The 18071-nt window shown below is 45.4% G+C and overlaps 1 protein-coding gene across 7 annotated transcripts in view; it reads right to left on the bottom strand.

The window, feature by feature from the left end:
- Positions 1-18071, bottom strand: part of LOC6735380 (nephrin) — a 62032-nt gene that overhangs the window by 4102 nt on the left and 39859 nt on the right. For 2 of the 7 annotated variants that reach the window (XM_016168554.2, XM_016168553.2), the window contains 16 exons: positions 14902-15034; positions 12365-12570; positions 10595-10708; positions 9748-9957; positions 9508-9659; positions 8758-8902; positions 7609-7739; positions 6798-6957; positions 6146-6360; positions 5680-5761; positions 4966-5125; positions 4487-4623; positions 4029-4193; positions 2602-3036; positions 2257-2516; positions 683-829 (listed from right to left, as the gene is read on the bottom strand). In XM_016168554.2, coding sequence (XP_016028710.1) covers positions 683-829; positions 2257-2516; positions 2602-3036; positions 4029-4193; positions 4487-4623; positions 4966-5125; positions 5680-5761; positions 6146-6360; positions 6798-6957; positions 7609-7739; positions 8758-8902; positions 9508-9659; positions 9748-9957; positions 10595-10708; positions 12365-12570; positions 14902-15034 — 2852 coding nt within the window. Of the gene's footprint in view, positions 1-456; positions 830-2256; positions 2517-2601; positions 3037-3593; positions 3728-4028; positions 4194-4486; positions 4624-4965; positions 5126-5679; positions 5762-6145; positions 6361-6797; positions 6958-7608; positions 7740-8757; positions 8903-9507; positions 9660-9747; positions 9958-10594; positions 10709-12364; positions 12571-14901; positions 15035-18071 lie in introns of those variants that run through there. The other 5 variants (XM_016168552.2, XM_016168551.2, XM_016168550.2 and 2 more) reach the window with 5 other exon arrangements.

Below are 18071 nucleotides of genomic sequence, written 5' to 3'. Positions count from 1 at the left end.
TCTGCCAATGCCAGACAAATTCGAAAAATGTTCTTCCCCACTGTCAAATCTGTCAAGTTTATGTATTTACGTTTCACAAGCAAGTTCTTTGCAAATCTGTGCCCAGAATACCAGGTACTCAATTTTCTGGGTAAATTCCATCAAATATTTTATGCGTTTTCATCGAGGGTATGTCTTCGTCATTACTCTACATCTGTCCGCTTGGCACAAACTGAGATCTCGGAATTCCCTGTTTTTGGTCTTCACTCGTGTGTTTGTACTACGGTGCGTATGTGTAATATCAAAAATTGCTTCTCGATGGAAGATAAATATTTTCCATGCCAGCTCGGAGTATTTTTTTTGACGTCGATTCATTGATTTGGTCAGCTTTTTATCGGGGCTGGATGATAATTTATTTTTGTGGCTCCCCACAAATATAGAATGTAATTAAACTAGAACTCTGCACAAATCATACAGTTAATGAGTGGAATAAATTAAATTTATTTTGAACAACCAAAAAACTATCTATTTAAATAACGAAATTATAATAAACTCAATGCTAAACACGCGTCGCATAGCCTTGAACGTAGAGATTGGGCGCTCCGCCCACATTGTCGACCACGGCTCCAGCCACATAGCTTCTGCCGGATGCTGTGGCCGCCTGCAAGTCGGCCAGAATCTCGTCGTCCATCATCACATTTACCTGCGAGTAGATGTTCGGCTCCGCCCGCTTAAGTTCCGCCTGCCTGCCCGGACGTCCCAAGGTCGCGCTGCAGTAGGGGGCCATCCGCTGAACGCCCACCGGACCGCTGACGAGAGGAGCGCTTAGTTCGCTATAGCTGAGCTCAGTCTGAGGGAGAGAAAGTTAAAGGAAACAAATATATAAAATAATTATATCTTTCGATATCAAAGAATTATTAGTGGTAACAAGTTTTGACCTTTGTAAGCTAGAACATTCCCAAAGAATTCCAAATTGCCTAAAACTATTTACTCCAATGAAATTAATTGTGGCACTCAGTCAAATTATATTTGATACACCACCTTTATCATTGTCACAACCACAACCGCCGTTCTATACAAAACAAACCACAAAGCTGCTGGAAACTTTCAATAATTAAACAAACATACAAGGAGAAGTGATATAAAAATATGTGGCATTGTCAAATCCTTTCCCAGAGAATATAAAGCAGTGGATATTAAGTGACACGAACATATGGTGTTATTAATAACCTGAGCAGGTTAAAGCTAATACACATCAAACCGAATTCACGGTTCGCTTCTGACTGCTTTATGACTGCTGTTGGTCTGTTTGTTTAGGCCAGACACCGCCCACTTCCGGCGCCTGTTTGTAATGTGTCTGCCGTTGCTGGCCCTGCCCTTAGCAGTCATTTCCCAACCAGAACCAGAACCAGCAGCAGCAGCGAGGCACACACTTGGCCGTTTATTGCATTTCGAGGTTGCTGGCGAAGGAGCGGCGGGGTTGGAAACAGGATGCGCACATCCTTTGGCTCCTTAGCGGTTGCTGCTCCGCAGTCTCGAATGGCGCTGGGTCCGCCTGCAACTTATTTTTATTAAATTCGCAAATGGAAAATTTATATTGCTCCTACTCCTTCGGAAAGGGGCGTGGCTAGCACAGAGAAATTTCTACTTAAATGATTTTCAAATTATGTTGGTTTCTTCGCTTCTCGAACAACTGCAGATGATGCTGTTCTATTCCCATCAGAGCCATTGTTGTTTCGCTTATTTTTCACTGGCGACCTTCAGGAGTTTTTGAGAGGAAACTTTTCGTTTTTTGTAAGTTTGCTATATTTTTGTAGCTACTCAATGACAGAGTATGGTAGTTGGGAGCTAGTTTTAAATAGTTTTCTTTTCAGCCCCATTAAGTTTTTGTTCAAGTTATGTGTATCTTAATGTCTAATATTGATCCATTTGCCCCTAATATTATTGTGGATTAATTAGATGCTGTTAAATTGATTCTAGCCAAATTCCTGTCCATTCCTTAATAGTTAGATACTTTTTAATAGCCGTAATTCTGAATAAGAGCTTCCTTTAAGATACTTCCCTGTGATTATCAAGAGGCAAAGGCAACAAACTAAACTGCTGGCTATAAAAACCACTTAACCAGAAATATGTGGATGGCTGTTAGCAAGTGAAACAACCACCACCTGGTCAGCCGCCCATGGGTCATAAATTAATGCTCCGATGGCGGTATCTCCGGCATATTGTTAAAGGTTTTGTGCCCGCCAGTGGAAGTGGATTAGGGTGTCCACAACTTACCTTCTGTTGCGGCTGCTGCTGGAGCTGCTGCTGTTGATTGGCATAAGCGCCCATTTTGCTAACGGGAATGAGTGTATTATACTGGATGTACTGGCCATGGCCGGGAGGCGGTGCTGTCTTCTTGTCGACCACGGCGTACGTGGGCATCAGGTGATCATAGGTGCCGGAGGTTATCACGGCATTCTGCTCGGCCATCGCCGCCGTGGCGTAAGTGCGTCCATGTCCCTTTGTCGTCCACTCATCGTCCAGGTCGTGTCCGTCTGCAAAATAAAAGGGATTCAGCCCCGTGGGCATTGAGGATTAGCTCGGCGACCGTTATAATCGAAGCCACCTGTGGAAACTCACCCAACCCACCTTGCGGTATGATGTCCGGATTCTTGTCGATGCTGTCCAGACTGCTCGTCACATGGCACGTCTCCCGGCCGATGCGGTGCATATCCTGCACTGATTGCCCGCCATTGTGGCCCAGGGTGCCGATGACGAGGCTGCCATTGTTGTTGCTCGCCAGCAGCCCCAGACTGCCATTCCCGTTGGCCGTGGTGCCGCCCACTCCGCCGCCACCGCCGCCCATCCCACTGCCGTTGCCGGTGGTGCCGCCCACGCCGCCGACGCCGCTTCCCGGATGCGAGTAATTATTGCGATCGCGCCCCGAAGAGCCGCGCACACGCACCACAATCACAATGATGAGGGCCACCAGGAAAATGCTGCCCACGATGCCGGCCAGAATGCCGAGGAATGGCCGGATGTCCTCGATGACGGGGGCATAGGCCAACGAGAGGTCTGCGAGAGAATGAGGGAAAGTAAAAAAGGGGAAACCGGAAAAAGACCAGAGATTGGTGGATAAGCAAGTGCTTCTCCATTTACATATTGCCTTAAGTACACAGACAAAAAACGGAGGCCAGTCGGATCTCCTTGAAACAAGTTGTGCCTAATGTGATGTATATTATTTCATGAAAACACTAATGAAGTGCCTCGAAGCTAGACTGAATGTCTTTTACTGCATCATACACATTTGAAATTGATTTTAAGTGCCATGTATTTTTCTCTGTGCACCACCTTTTCTCCTTCTTTCTTCCAGCGACACTGCATTGTTTTATGAGCTGCTAACTACGTTCCGTTCTTGGTCCAGTCTTCGTCCTTTGGCTGCTATTGTTGTTGCTGTTGTCGGTGGCAGTTTGTGTCGCACGTGCCTTGAATTTAGTGCCGCCCTAATGAGCTGCATGTGTGTGGGTGCATGTGTACGTGTATTTGTGCATATCTGCGAGTTGTAATCCGACCCGCTTGCCACCGCCACCGCCAACCCCCTGGCTTGCTAATTTTGGTCTCAGTCCGTGTCGGCATGTCGAGAATTTTTAGTGACCCAACATAAAAAAGGGAACAGGAAAATAAAACCATTTGGCATCCGGATTTATTTGTGCAGCTTTTTTTTGCGGACTTGGTGGGGTGAAGTTGTTAAAGTGAATTAATGGTGCTATAAAACAAAAAATGTTTAAGTGGAAATTAATTACAGCAAATATAAAACTAACATATTATTTCAAACGGCTAAGGGGAAACAAACACAAATAAATATTTAATATTAAACACATGAATAGCAACTAAAGCTACATACTCGTACAACAACAAATCATAAATCAAATTAAAATTCTTATTTAAATAATAACATTGAATTAATATTAAAGCAAATAATAATAAGCAAACAAGGCAGTAGTACAAATTAAACAATAAAAAGCATAGTTAATAGAAAATTATAGAAAAGGATAGTCCACCGCTACCTTCTTGCTGGTCAGCGTCTGTGCCCTCGTCGTGGCTAATTCCCTTGCCCAGATTTAGGAACTCATCCTCATCGCAAACGCAGTCGCTGGTCGTGGTCGCTGTCGCTTTTGATTTGGGATAGGCAGGCCTAAGTCCTTGGAAGGACTTAGTGAATGTTATTTTAACTAAAATAAAGCGTGCAGTTTGAAATAAGGCATAAGGAAGAGAAACCATGTTAGCAAAACTGAAGGCAGAACTAAAAGACAAATGAAACAGCTGTAAGTGCACAGGCCCTTGCCAATTAATTTATAGGCAGTGGGCAAGGACTCGGACCAGGACATGCATGAAATTGCAAACGCACAGGAAGGAGAAGAGAATGGCAGGACAGCCCGCATCACTCGAGCCTCATATGTGTAGGTGGGATTTGGTTCTCGAAACTGGAAGATTCGCAGGGTGAGTCCCGTGTGATTAAACTCACCCGTCTGCTTCTCCGGATCCTTCAGCGTGTAGACCTGCAAAATGGTGGCGTTGCTACGGCCCTTGCTGTTGTTGGCGATGAGGAAGACATTGTAGCCCATGCCGGGCACCAGTCCGCTTACCTCAAAGTACGGTCGCCTGCAACGAAGTTGAATCGATATTTGAATGTCCAAATCAAGAACGAGGAAACCGCAAAAAAGGCCAGTGCCAGTGGCAGAGCAAAGAGCAGGACAAATGGGTTTCGCCGAAGGAGCAGCTGCAGCTGCAGGATGTTCACATCGCCATGGATCCATGGATCCAAACGTAACCATGGCCATGCGTTCTGTTCGATGCCACGGCTCGTTGGGCTTGTTGTAATGCAGAAGTCACACGGCGTGTGATTCTGATTGCTCCGTGTCCATTCCGCCTCTTTTTCTGGTATTTTGCCCCTTTCTGTTTTTTTCTTTTTGCGTACAGTTCCGGCACTCGAGCCGTACTTACTTTGATTTTGAAATTTTGGGATGTCGTGTCGTTCCGTTCATGTAAACCTCCATTATAAAGTCCTGCTGCAGGCCGCCATTGAAGCCCTCGATGCATTCGATTTGGAAGCCCGTCGATGTCTGGTTGAGCACCGTGCAGTTTAGCAACGGATCCGGTTCGCCTGCAAGCGAGGAGACGGAGAACGAGGTATTTATTATTCCGGCTTAGTGGCAGATCAAGCAACAAATTGCCGGGACCCCAAGCATTTGTCTACGGCTTTTGCATGCGCATACTCTTCAAAATCAATAAGCTAACTCGCAGCGCAAGTTTGCCTAATCCAGCAGCCAGAAAAAGCGAAGCGCCAAAGTGCCAAAGTCATCGACAAATCAGCACAGCGGGACTTGGCAAAACCCAAAACAAAACATAAACAAAAACCGCTGAAAGCAAAACTCTATCCCACGGCTAGAAATTTTGATGATGGCGGTGTAGATACCGTGTAGATGACAATTATACTAAATAATTTCCCTATTATTTTCTATTTCTATAAAAAAAATAAATATTTAAATCAAATATTAAAAATTAGATATTAAATAATAATAAAAAAAAGAAACAAGTTACCCTATTTTACTGCCGAAATAGATAGAGTCCAAGCTATCGGCACGCGAGGCACCAAGGCACATAGCCCGCCATACAGGTGAATCACCCGCCCACATCCCTTCCCCGATTGCTACTCACCTGCTGGGAATATTGTGTATACGCAGGGTTCACTTTGATCGCCAATTTCGTTGGTGGCCCAGCAGAGCAGCGTACCGTAGTCCTGGCAATGCAAAGAAGAAATCGCAAACACGGGCATCAGAACGAGTGTGGGTGGCGAAAGGATACGGAGGCAATTGGGCCAGGTGGGTGACAGGGATAGGGGGTCGGGTTGAGTGACAATGCATTTCGTTGGCTTAATTTATGCATGCACTGCGGCGATGGCAACGCCGTTGGCAACACACCTTTTCAACCTTAATTGAAAATTCAAAACCGCAACTCGTTTGGAAAATTATGTGCTGGCCCTCAAGGGCGTGCCACGGACTGATTTATATGGCCTCCAGAAGGGGCAGCAGGATTCGAAATGGGTATGGGTATGGGAATGGGCATGAGCATGGGATTGGGCATGGACGTGGACAGGGGAACAGGTCTGATGTGGTGAACTTACATTCTCCGTCATGGGCGTGTAATGGGCTATACTCCGGCCCCGATCCACGGCCACTTGCGAAGCCGGTATGTCAACTGTTTCGCCCTGGGTTGCATTGAATTTCCAAACGTAGGTGGCCTCCGCGGGATTGGCATCAATTTCGCAGGCCACCTTGACGGTCTCATGCCTGCCCGAGCTGTAGGAGAGCCGCTGGCGAGGTCGGCAAACAGGAGCAACTGCAAGGAGACAAAGCGCAGGGCATCGGTTTCAATTGCATGGCTATCTGCATAATTAAAGAAAAACATTGGCCCAACTTGAGCTTGATACTCGCTCGATGGGAGCATTTCAGTGGACGACGAGGACTCCTGGATTTTCCACAATTAAATATTTAAAGAAAATGCCAGCATTGTCGCCTCGTTTGTGGCTGCATTGTTGCTGCTTAATTGATTTATTTGTCTGATTTACGGGAAAAATTCAATTTGTCTCTGGCAGGATAAGTCGCAAACAGACACTGACGGACAGACAGACAGACGGATACTCGCCCTGCTGTAATTGCATTGTGTAACGTGTTAGTTACAAATTGCAATCGAAAGATCCACTTCGTTTTAATTAAGCTGTTATGTAAATTAACACACTGCAGCTAAGTCCAAGAACGAAGGACACCCATACTCACATCGTATGTCCAGCTGGACGGGATTGCTCTCGCCGTCGCCCTCCCGATTGCTGCCCACACAGGTGTAGATGCCACTTCTCGCCCGGCTGGCATTTTGGAGCACCAGACTCTGGTTGGAGACGGCGATGCCTTCGGCTGGATTGTTGGTTAGAATCTTGCCCTGAAATTGAAAGCAAAAAGTGAAAGGTAAATTGAAAATGGAATATATGGAATACCAAATTCCACCCCATCGTGTGTGGCGCAATAATTTATTGAATTGAATTCAATTTACCGATAACTGCTAAATTGAAATAAATTTAATTTCTCAAAGCTAATAACACTTTTATGTTGCGTTACATTGCGCATACGCCCAGCAGGCCGGAGGGCGGGACTGCTGATTGAAGGCCCGCTGGCTGCTGCATAAATTAGGCCCGGTCTGCATAAATTGTTAAGTGCTCTCACAGCCCAGTAATTCAATAATAAATTGTGTGCTCGCTTTCTGTGTGTGCGCGTAGAGTACATTCCAATTTTTTGCCCCTTGGCAGCCGCCCTAAAATATGCAACAATTATGCGTTCCATTTCGGCCGGAGTTTAGGGTATTCGATCAGCCGCCAAAGGCTAATATATGTACGGTATATAATGAAAATAATAATAATAATACCGCTGCTGATATATATGCATGTGGCTGTTAAGAGGCTTGCGCTTTCCTGGTCTCAAAAGTGCCCCCAAGTCGTATTAAATTAGCCGCGAGTTGGCAAAGGCAGTGGGCCGTTCAATTTACTTTCGAAATTTGTGGGGTAGGCGTGTAAAATGGCATCTGTCTGTCACTTACATTGTGCCGCCAGCTAACTTCGTATATCCAAGGATTCGATTTGATGTTGCACTCGAAGAAGACATCGATTCCCTCGCGCAGTGTGGAGTTCAGCGAATTGGTTCCCAGCTCCAGGCTCACCACCGGTATGTCTGCGAATGAAAAGAACGTGAAAATTGGATAGAAGTCATTGTGCTTGGCTATGAAGGAAAACAGATTTTGCTGCCATGACATCGGGAGTAGCTAATTACTTTAAATCGCATGGCCAGACGAGTAATAAACCTGGCAGGCAAATAAAATTCCGGAAGCACAGGGCCGAAAGATGTAATTACTGCGTAAGCCGCACAAATTAGCCAATTTAAGTTGCTCAAATGTTCAGCTTCCCCTACTTCCACTCAACTCGCTCTCCGATTTTTTCCGTGCCAGCTTGTTTGTTTATGATTATACTTTTTCCGTTGGCCAACTCGGCAATTAGGCCTTCAAAATGGTGTTCGGCTGGTGGGTTTGGTTGGGTAGGGGAGGCCATTGGGGGGTAACTGAGCAACATTTTAACTTGATTAATTCGAAATTGGTGCGCGAATGCGAATCAATTAAGCTTATTAAGCAATCTATCAAATTGAGCAAACAGTGCCCCCTTCGCGCCGAAGGATTCGTTTCGCGGAGTATGAACCAGATATTTCAATCGAATCGAGTTTGGTCGGGCGGGGCTGGCTGTGCAGCAAAAAAGTGGAAAAGTTAAAAGGTAAGCAACAAAACCGCACTCCCAAGGCAAACAGGAAGCGGAACTCGTCCTCGATTTTTGGAGTCAGGAAGCGGGGGCGGCGGTGGCTTTGCCATTTAAATTTTGTGCAAACAGGTCGAAAACTGTAAAAGCGTAAAGATGACTTTGCAGGCGGCGTTGCGGTGCTTGTGGCGGGTTAAAAAGTTTCGCAAGTTTTTGTGGAAAAGTTTCACCGGCGGCCGCTGGAAATTAATTTGCCAAAACTTGCGCAGCTGAGAAGAATCGAAGAAAAATATGGACCACTATATATACATATATATATATATATATATAATGCAGAAGGTATGGAGGGAGTTGAGTACAGCGACTTTAAAGCTGCTTGCCGACTTTATGCTTTCGGTTTCATTAAAAACTTTGGCACTTGGAATTAAATATTAAGCAAAACTCACGATATATGTCCAATTTCCAGCCGTCCTCCATTCCGGACTCGGGTATCATGCTCTGCTCCGCGCGGCACGAGAGGAACTTGCCGCGGTCATCGATGGTGGGCGTGAATGTCAGCACCGAGGTAGTCAGATTTCCGTCCGGTGTAGCCTAAATAACAAGAAGTGGGCGAGAGATCGGGACAATTAGTTAACGGCTGAGCAGTTGGCCAAGACAAAGGACTCGGAAAGGGTTGGCACGTCCTGCCATATGGATAGGGGGTGACTTTTAATTGAGGTCCTTGCTACGTGACTGCCGTTCGAGCAACTTCAATTACCACAAAGCATGTGTACGGCACTGTCTCGGTGGGGAATGGAAAGTGTACTCTGGGGCAGCCATTAACAAGGATGACAGGCATTTGAAATTTGCATGTTTATAAACATTTTGTCCAGGGTAGCAGTCGGGTGATTCCGACCAGCTCGAAACAATATACTTATTCTAACCTATACTTAGTCCGTTATAAGCAATTTTAATAGCCTAAATGAAGTCTAATATTGTTAAATGTTAAAAAGTTTAAATACAGACTGCTTTAAGGTTCTAGAAATAAATGCCTTAAACAACTTATCAATTTAATTTCGATTATAAACATACAAAGAAATTCAATCAGTAGAGTTTGACAAGTTCCACTGATATTTTAGCCGAGTTATTTTTAAGAACACAACTACAGGACCTCTTGCTAGTCGAACTTTGTCCGGCTGCCTTGCGTTTCCACTTACAATCTCGTGAGTATTCTTCATGGGGGTACTGCCCTTCCACCAGGTAATCGTCGGCGCTGGACGTGCTCCGATGACAACGCAGCTGAGCTGATAAGAATTCCCCGCCGACAGGGCTCGATTCTCCCCCTGCAGGTTCACAATCAAAGGACGCACTGTTGGAGGCGATAGAATTTAATTAGTTAGGCCCGGACCGAAATCGAATGGGGACTCAAGGACTCCCGGGGGCCAGGCAGTACTCACGGTTCATGTCGAGGACGACGCTGCTGATAATTGGCGTTGTCAAATTATTGTTCTCCGCCCGGCACGTTAGCTGCATGTGAAGATTCCTGCGCTCCAGTCGCGCCAAGGACAGGGTATTGCCCACCCGTCGCTCGGACAGGGGTTGGCCCACACTGGCGTTCTTGTAGACGGTGTTTCCGTGCAGCCAGGTAACCCTCGGCTGCGGGCGGCCTGTGGAAGGTGGAGGAATTGGGGAGTTTTTACAAGATGCCCGGCCAAGGAAAAGAATTATCGGGCTTGTGGGTAACGTGTGCGTGGGTGGATGTGGGTGTGTGCAACTGATATGTTTGCCATGCGGCTTAGACTTGGAGTTGTCTCTGCGTTTAGCTGGCAGCATTTTAGCCGGTCTTCTGTTTGTTTATGTGCTCACAAGTGCAAGGAGTGGATGAGTGTCTTTCACTGGGTATATGTGCTGTGTGGTCTATATGAATCGGTGTTTGTGGGTGTGTGGGCTGCACATGTGTGTGTGTGTGTGTACAAGTGCCTTTCGCTGTTTCATTTGTTGTCTTGTTTGGCTTTTAGCAATTCTCAAGTGCTCTCAATGCAATTTGTGTGGGCATTGTGTGAGCTCCCGAGCTCCTCGATTGTCTGCACTTGGTTTCCAGCTCCAGCCCTTGTTTGAGTTCGAGTTCGTGTCCGTGCAGTCGACAGGCGGGTGGAAATTAAATAAAATGTGAAAATCTTTCGCCTGCATTTTCACGCTCATCACTTTTAATTGTCAGACACAAGCGTTGCAGCGTCAACACTTTTGCACACACAAACACACACACATCGTACATATATGATATGAAAACTGGGAAGGACTTACCGCCGATGGCCACGCACGTGATGTTTATCCCAGAGCCCTCGTTGTAAGGACCCAGCGTGTGATCTTCGATGGTCACACCCTTGCTGTCCAATATAATCACCGACTCGGGCGGAACTGAAACGAAGAAAGTAGAAAGGACTCTTCAGTATTGCGGCTTGCATACGGTCAAGTGCCCTTACACAACATCGCCACCGTGCGATATGCATATCGACTGTGAAAGCCTCCTTGGGCTGTCAACTCACCTATTTGGCCAGCAAGCTCCTTAAAGGCTTGACTGTCACAGCTTTAAAAGGACTACTTATGCTGTTGCCACTTAGCAAAGTGGAAAATAAAAGGAAAGAACTTCGAACAGGTGCAGTCAAAGTTGAGCGAGGAATTTCCTCTGTTTTCCCTGCGGAGCTTTAATTTTTTGTTTCCCATTTTCTTGGGATTTACCCATTCAGCCTTTTTTGCGCATTCATTGTTTTGACTGCTCTGCACTGCTCTTGCCAGCCAAGCGGTATCCTTATTATTTTTGGTTATGTGGGTGAGCCAACTTGGCCAACTATTTTGAGCCGGGCAGCAACCCCATTATCATCGCTTTGCTGGCAAATTTGCTTGGCCTGATCAAGTCCTGGGAATTTCCTACCCCTTTCGAGCATTAGCAGCAGCGGCAAGTTGTCCAAACTGTCCACCCCGGACTGGGGCAACTTTTAATCTAATATCTTCTTTAAAGTTTTATCCTCGGTTCCTTTTTCCCTTTTTGCAATTTCCCAACCAACGTACAAAGTTCTAAATCCTGCCATGGTTTTACGCTTCACATGTCACAGACAAACACACGCACACACACAAACAGACTGAGCATGTTCAACATGCTCAAGAAGTTTGTAAAACACGGCCACGCCCCTACCGCCCATACCGCCCCTTTTAGCCCTTTGCGCTTCATCTAACAGCAGCGACGTCGGCAGCAACTATTTACCAACAATATTCGGCCAGGCCAACTCTGCCGGCCATATATTTCAGCTAAACGCCTTTGGAAACGCATATAAATTTTAATGGTAAATTGCAAGCTGTGGCCGCCTCAATGCACAGGTATCCCTGCATCCCCATTCCCCTTGGAGTTGGCCAAAAAAAACAAGCCCCAAATTGAAACTGCAGGTTCGGGATAAACTATACTGCAAAAACTATAGTTAACTTACCCTTTTATTACTACAATCAAAATTATGTTAAGTATATGCGAGAAAACAAATGTAAATGTATGTTTGTTTGACTGGAAAGTAATATTTGATATTTTTACGAAACTGTGCTGATCGAGTCAAGGTGCCTATACTGCCATCGCATACCCTTGCCCAATTCCGATCTGAAATCCATTTAAAAGGCAAGGAATTCAATTCTGAAATTGCACCCTGCACTCGCTGGCCTTCCGTTTTTCCTTGAGCAGCTTTAACCAGCCACGTTTAAACTTCTCGCCAAGTTGGCACTTTAAAATCTGTTTGCCAAGTGCAGAGTGCCACAAGGGGTGGCAGTAGCTAAAAAGAAGGGAAAACTTGGCAACCCGAACATATAGTTGGCGTCTTATTCTGTAACTAATGTGTTTGTCCAAGAGCTGAGTGCCGTGGCTGGCCAGGCCAGAGAATGGAAACCGAGGCAGTACCAGGACCCAGACCCGGACCCGGACCAAGGATATGTCGTTGCACAAATTAGCTGCTCAATTATGCTACCCCGCACAGTGTGGGCAAACAGACGGGAAGACAGGAAGACAGGGAGACGGGCGAGTGGCTCAATACTTACTTATGACAGTTAAATTCACTTTGGAGTTGCGAGTCGGACTCTTCTGGAAGTCGACGCGGCAGCGATACTCGCCCGTGTCGTCCTCCGTGGTTGACTTGATGGTCAGCGTGCCGGCACGTCCTTCCACGTGGAAGGAGAGCCGCTCCCGGTAGGTCTCATCCGACCAGTGCGTTCCCTGGGCGAAGTTCGAGTCGCGTGTGTCCACACTGAAATGGGAAAACAGACAAATATCAAGACGTGCACTGGAAAAAATACCTCCAAAGTCCAAGTATATATTCAGAACATAAACGTGAAAAGAAGTCTCTCAGTAAAGGCTGTAGTATTTGCAGGATAATTGGGGTTTTAATTATTTTATCAACACTTTTGTCATAAGAACCGCTTTAAAGTGCATTGTCCTTTATAATTCTTTCAGTGTCGGAGTGGGAAAATTAAAAGAATTGCTGTGTATCAGCCCGAGCGAATGGAAAACAAAAGTCGCCCTTACTCCCATTACTTTCTCATGGCTTGATGAAAGTTGTTTTTTCTTTTTTTTTTATCGCCAACAGCGTAATTGGGTTCTGCAATGAATTAATAATACACACCCGCCCACTTCGCTGTAATTTATTGTTTTCGCTTGAAATTCCCGATTATTGATTATTTCGCTCAGCCGATACTCGGGGTAACGAGCTCATTTTGGTGGTCAATCAATGGTCTTAAAGTGTCTGTGTACTGCCTCCACAGCCGGGAGCATTCGCCCGAGTTGTGTTTTAAAAGTTTCGAAAGTGGGTGGCGCCTGATTTAGGTCAACATTTAGCCAAGTGGCGAAGTTAATTGGGTTTAAAGCTTCCCTCTCGGCATTTTTAGTCCGGGAGCTGGGAACACATAGTTAATTATGCACGTTTCAGCGTAATATTCTATTTTATCGTCCCTCTAACCGAACGAAGGCGTTTTTAATTGAGATCCCAAGTAATCCTCGCCCGAGGGAGCCAAGTTTTCAGCCTAGTGATATGCCACAATTTATGAATTAAACATTTATGCCCCGGCCCAAAGGCTTTCGAGTTTCAAACTCAGTTGGCGATTAGGTTCCAGCTCAGCCAATGGCACCTAAATTAGATCTAAAACCATCGTTTGTTTGCGCAAAAAAAGTACAAATCTTTCCTTTCACAATTGCGCCATAAATTTGTTTTGCGCATGAGTCAATCTTAACTGCAAATCCATATGTCTTCCTCTCAAACTGCTAGCCTGTGTTTTATGGCATTTAAATTTTGATTTGCTCGCAACATATGGCACACTTGAACGAACTGAAAGTGGACCGGATAATGAGGTTCTGGTGGAAAACATGACGCCCAGGCATCACATGTCAGCTGGCCAGTGAAAAACAACGAACGGGATTCCGGAATTGAGCTGTCGGTGAGCTGGACGAAAATTTAATTTTCACCATTGGGCGTGGTCCTTGCACTGGCTACTCGCTTTCTTTTTATGATTAATTTACTTGCTGAGTGCTTTTTAATTACAAACAAGAGTTGAGCTCGCTCGGCTAGCCGGTGCCCCTTCTCCTGCGGTCGTTATGCAACGCTAATTACTACTTTCGCTCGAGTCATTTGCAAGTCCTTGAAGTGCCCGAAGTTCAATTAGTTTTGGCCGCATGTCAATGGCCTGGCCAACTGGCTGCTTGGCTGCCTGGCAATCAGCTAATCACCAGGGTTCTGGCGCACTGGCTGTCTCACATGCGGCGAACTCGGATAAATCCAATTAAAGTTTCACTCCTTTGATGTAGTCGTGTATAGCTGCGAGATACAAGATACTAGATACTCCAAACTAGAATGCTGAGGACCAACCACTGCGACATTATGTCAGACATGAATAATTGAAAAAGTTTTCCTGCCGAATGTAACCTTGGAGCACAGCGAGCTGGGATTGTCGAGAAAGTTTCCCTCGATTTTTGGATGCCTGGCAGTGGCTTAGAGCGTTCGCCATCCGCCAGCCGCCCTCTGTGTATAATTCCCTAGTTATGCTAATTTCAGGCCTGCAGCCTGATGGACGAACTCCCTAAAACAGACACACAGGCAAAAAAAAAAAGATGTCTAATTAGCCGCCATTAAATCAGAATGAAAATTGCCCGCAAATACGGCAACTGACATGTGCAGGTCTCCGTTTTCCGACCGCCACGCCCCCGCCTCCGCTTTTCCGATCCAATTTCCCGCCTCATCTGTCTGTCGGCCGTGTTTGTTTGTCCCGTTGTTGTTGCCGGCCGCTCTGTTGGCTGAGTGGCGAGCGGGTTGAGTGCGTCAAAAGTTGTCTGCGGTAATCAATTTTGTTTATTTATGGACCCGTGCGTGCCAACGTGTCTGTCTGAGTGTGTGTGGTTGAAATGTTTGCGGTCAGGTGGGGCTGCGGCCTGTGGTTCTGCATTTGACACGGCGGCTTAAAGATTTAAGAGCGCCTCTAAAAAAAAAACAGAACCGTGTCACTCAAACTTGTCGGCCTCCTTTGAATTCCGGGTCCACCTACCAGCTGCATTCGGGTGCGGAATTGATTGAAAAGCGCTCGGCACTCACCTGTAAATGGGAGTCTTCAGGCCAACTTTGTACCAGATGACCAGCGCCACTCGATCCTCGTAAATGGGCGGGGTGACGTTGCAGGGCAGCCGGCCGACCGTTCCCATTATGGACTCAGATAGCACGGGAGGTCCTGCAAAAAATTTGAGCGATTAGGTGGTGTCACAGGCAACAGGATACTGGAAAAAATTGAGAGGCACTACGAGTAGCTCACAAGAATTTCCGACTTAATTTCAAGAAATGATACTCATTTATAAAAAATCATTATGGGTTTTATATTATTAAAAGCGTATTTAATGGTTGCTGTTTGTAAACCTATATGAACCTATATAAACAAAATGTTGTAGCACAATTAAAGGTGATTTTCAAACTAATTTTTTGATTGGTAGGACGACCATAGTTTTTGCTGTGTATCAGACGGAAACGGAAAGAATCAGCCCGAGCTGCAGGGAAGTGGCTGCAAAAATGTAAAAAAAAAAACTGGCTAACAAATGATGTATAATTAGCCGAGGGCATTAGCACTTTGTTATTGGGCCAGACCCCCCAAAAAGCCAAGTTGCGGGCCGCACGCTGCGATCTTTCGCGTGGCCCAACTAATAATGCTATAAATAAAGGCGAAGAGACTGGGCCAAAACGGTGCAATGAGGGGGTATTGCGAGATAAAAGTGACGTAATGGGCGCGACGTCTTCATCGCTGTCCTGCGCCTTTTTCTTCCTTCGTCTTCTCACATTAAAGTGAAATTAGCGAGCAAATCCTTTTTTTATGCTAATTTCGCCCGGCTTTCAAGACGGGATTGTTCTTCCTCATTTTGCCGCCTTCCATTATTTTGCTGCCTTTTTTTTTGTGTGTGTGTGTGCGTTACTTTTGCAGCCATTTTTTGAGTTATGTCCTTTGGCTTGGCTTATTTTCCGAGTCCTTGCTCTTAACAATTTCCCTTTTGCTCGGCATTTATTTGTGTTATTTCTGGCCTGCACTTAAGATTCGTTTGCCTTTTCATTATTCCCAGTTGCTTTGTTCGCTCATATTTCGCCGCCTTTGTTTAAAGCGCGGGACGAGAAAGCGAGAGATTACTGTTTGAAGTTGACATTAATTTCGGGACTCTCCGCCAGCTCAAGCTTATTTCAGATCCGGCCTGCGAAACAACCGGATTCCGTTGTACCAACGTATTTCGGTCTGATTTTAATTTAAATTTTATAAGATTGGGCCAGAGCCTGTCTAATTTCACTGTTCTATGAAATTTCTAAGGCATTTTCTTTCGCCAAACTTTGTTAGCCCTTTTTGTCTGCCCACGAGTTTTTCGACCAATGCCGCTCGGTCCCTCGTCACGGAATTCCGCCGTTGTTTGTATCTCATTTAAATTCACTTGTTAACTCATTTGCATTTCGTAGGCTCAGCAATTTCGCGTGGTCCAAGCAAAGTTATAACAGTTTAAAAAAAAATTATACCCCCATGCATTGACCGCAAGAGATGATTTAATTGTGAACCCAAATCAAAATTCAGTCAACTGCAGGCGGCGCACATTGCTCATACGCAGCGTGGTCGCAGCGGAATTAGTTGCTAATCAGCTGGCTAAAAGCCAAGCTGAGCGAGTCATGACGGTTGGGGCAGCGATAATGCAATGCATAATTTATAATGATTATAAATGGTTTTTGCTGCCTGACTTTCGATCCAGCTGGGGGTGTGAGTGGGTATGAGGTCGTACCCATGCAGAGTCGTTTAAAATGTGATGCCGTCTAAGCCGGAAATCGCCGGGCTCCCCAGTTCTTTCCGCAGGGATACGACATGGTCCGGGTCTGGCTGCCGCCATGTTTCGATTTTTCGCTCATTTCATATGCAAATATGTTCGATTTGCCATTACGGAGGGAGCTGTGAGCCAACCAGCGCCGAAGAACGAGGGCAACCGCAATAATAACAATGCCAATGATGGCAACGATGATGACGTGGTCCAAACACACAGACGCGCACCCAGGACGTTGCGGTGGCAGCTCTCAGAATTTGCATTACCCCCGTGCTGAGTTAAACGGAATGCGAACATTGGCAAACATTTAATTATAGCAATTAGCTAATTAGAGATTTCGCTAAAACCAAACGCAGCTTCCACTTCGCCCCCTTCGCAGCCGCGCAGCAAAAATCAATCGTAAAATTGGCCAAAATACTGTGCGTGGCTCTCTGCGTCGCAATTTGCCATTTTGGCCACGTTTGTCCACTTGTTTTCGATTTGTTTTCGGACCCAGGGCTTGAATAATGCAAAGTGTTCGAATGAATTGCAACCTAGTTGCAGGGAAGTTGCTCTACTTTCATTTCGTTTAGTAAAACTTTTCTCTCGCATCGCCCGGAACTATAAAAATGCCATCAACATTAATGGCCACAACACGGCGACCATTAAAATGGTTTTGGCTAAACAATTTTTAGTAGCCCTGCAATATTGAGCGGGCAAAAAAATAAAGTTGCCTCATTTACTGATTCACGTACACACGAGCAATCGCATTAAACGCATGTACCTATAGTGTGGCAAATTAATTGCACATAAAATTATAACTCAACGCACTTGAAACTGACAAGCGACACGGTGACTTTGCCACCCATTTCCACCATTTTCCCGCCCGTTTTGATGCCTTTGCCCAGATGCCAGACGGAAAGTCGTAAAAACCCAGCGGTGACTGCGTATGTGGGTGCTCGCTCGGCAGCTTCCATTAATTAAAAGCAATGTGTTGACTTCTTATTCCTTTCCGGTTTCCTTTTCTCCGGAACTGGCTGGCTTCTTGGTCTCTGGCAATTGGCATTTTGTTTTGCCTCTTAGCGCATTTATTACCAATTATTTTTATGGCCCCAAGAGCAAACAGGCGTAAGGTGTGCAAATAAATGAACTTTAACATCGGTCGATGGGATTGTCATTTGCCTTCAATACTCCAAGTTAAAGTTGGCTTTTTTCTCCCAATTAAAAAATAACAACGATCTCAGCAGAGAAGTGTTTCATTTAAACAAAGTATTGAATGATTTAATTGAATCGAATTTTTTTCTGCAAATAATGTTATTGTATGCAATTTTAAAAAGAGTTTTTTTGTTGTAATTTCCACAAATTCTTAAATTACAAACACACAGTGAAACGAAGAAAAAGTTCGCTTTTTGCCGACAGTTGACATTTAAAACGCCCGCCGCAGACTGAATT

The sequence above is a fragment of the Drosophila simulans genome, chromosome 2R, assembly GCF_016746395.2.
Source record: "Drosophila simulans strain w501 chromosome 2R, Prin_Dsim_3.1, whole genome shotgun sequence".
NCBI lineage: Eukaryota > Metazoa > Arthropoda > Insecta > Diptera > Drosophilidae > Drosophila > Drosophila simulans.
The sequence above is the reverse complement of the archived record's forward strand: the minus strand, read 5'-3'. Positions and strand labels throughout refer to the sequence as shown.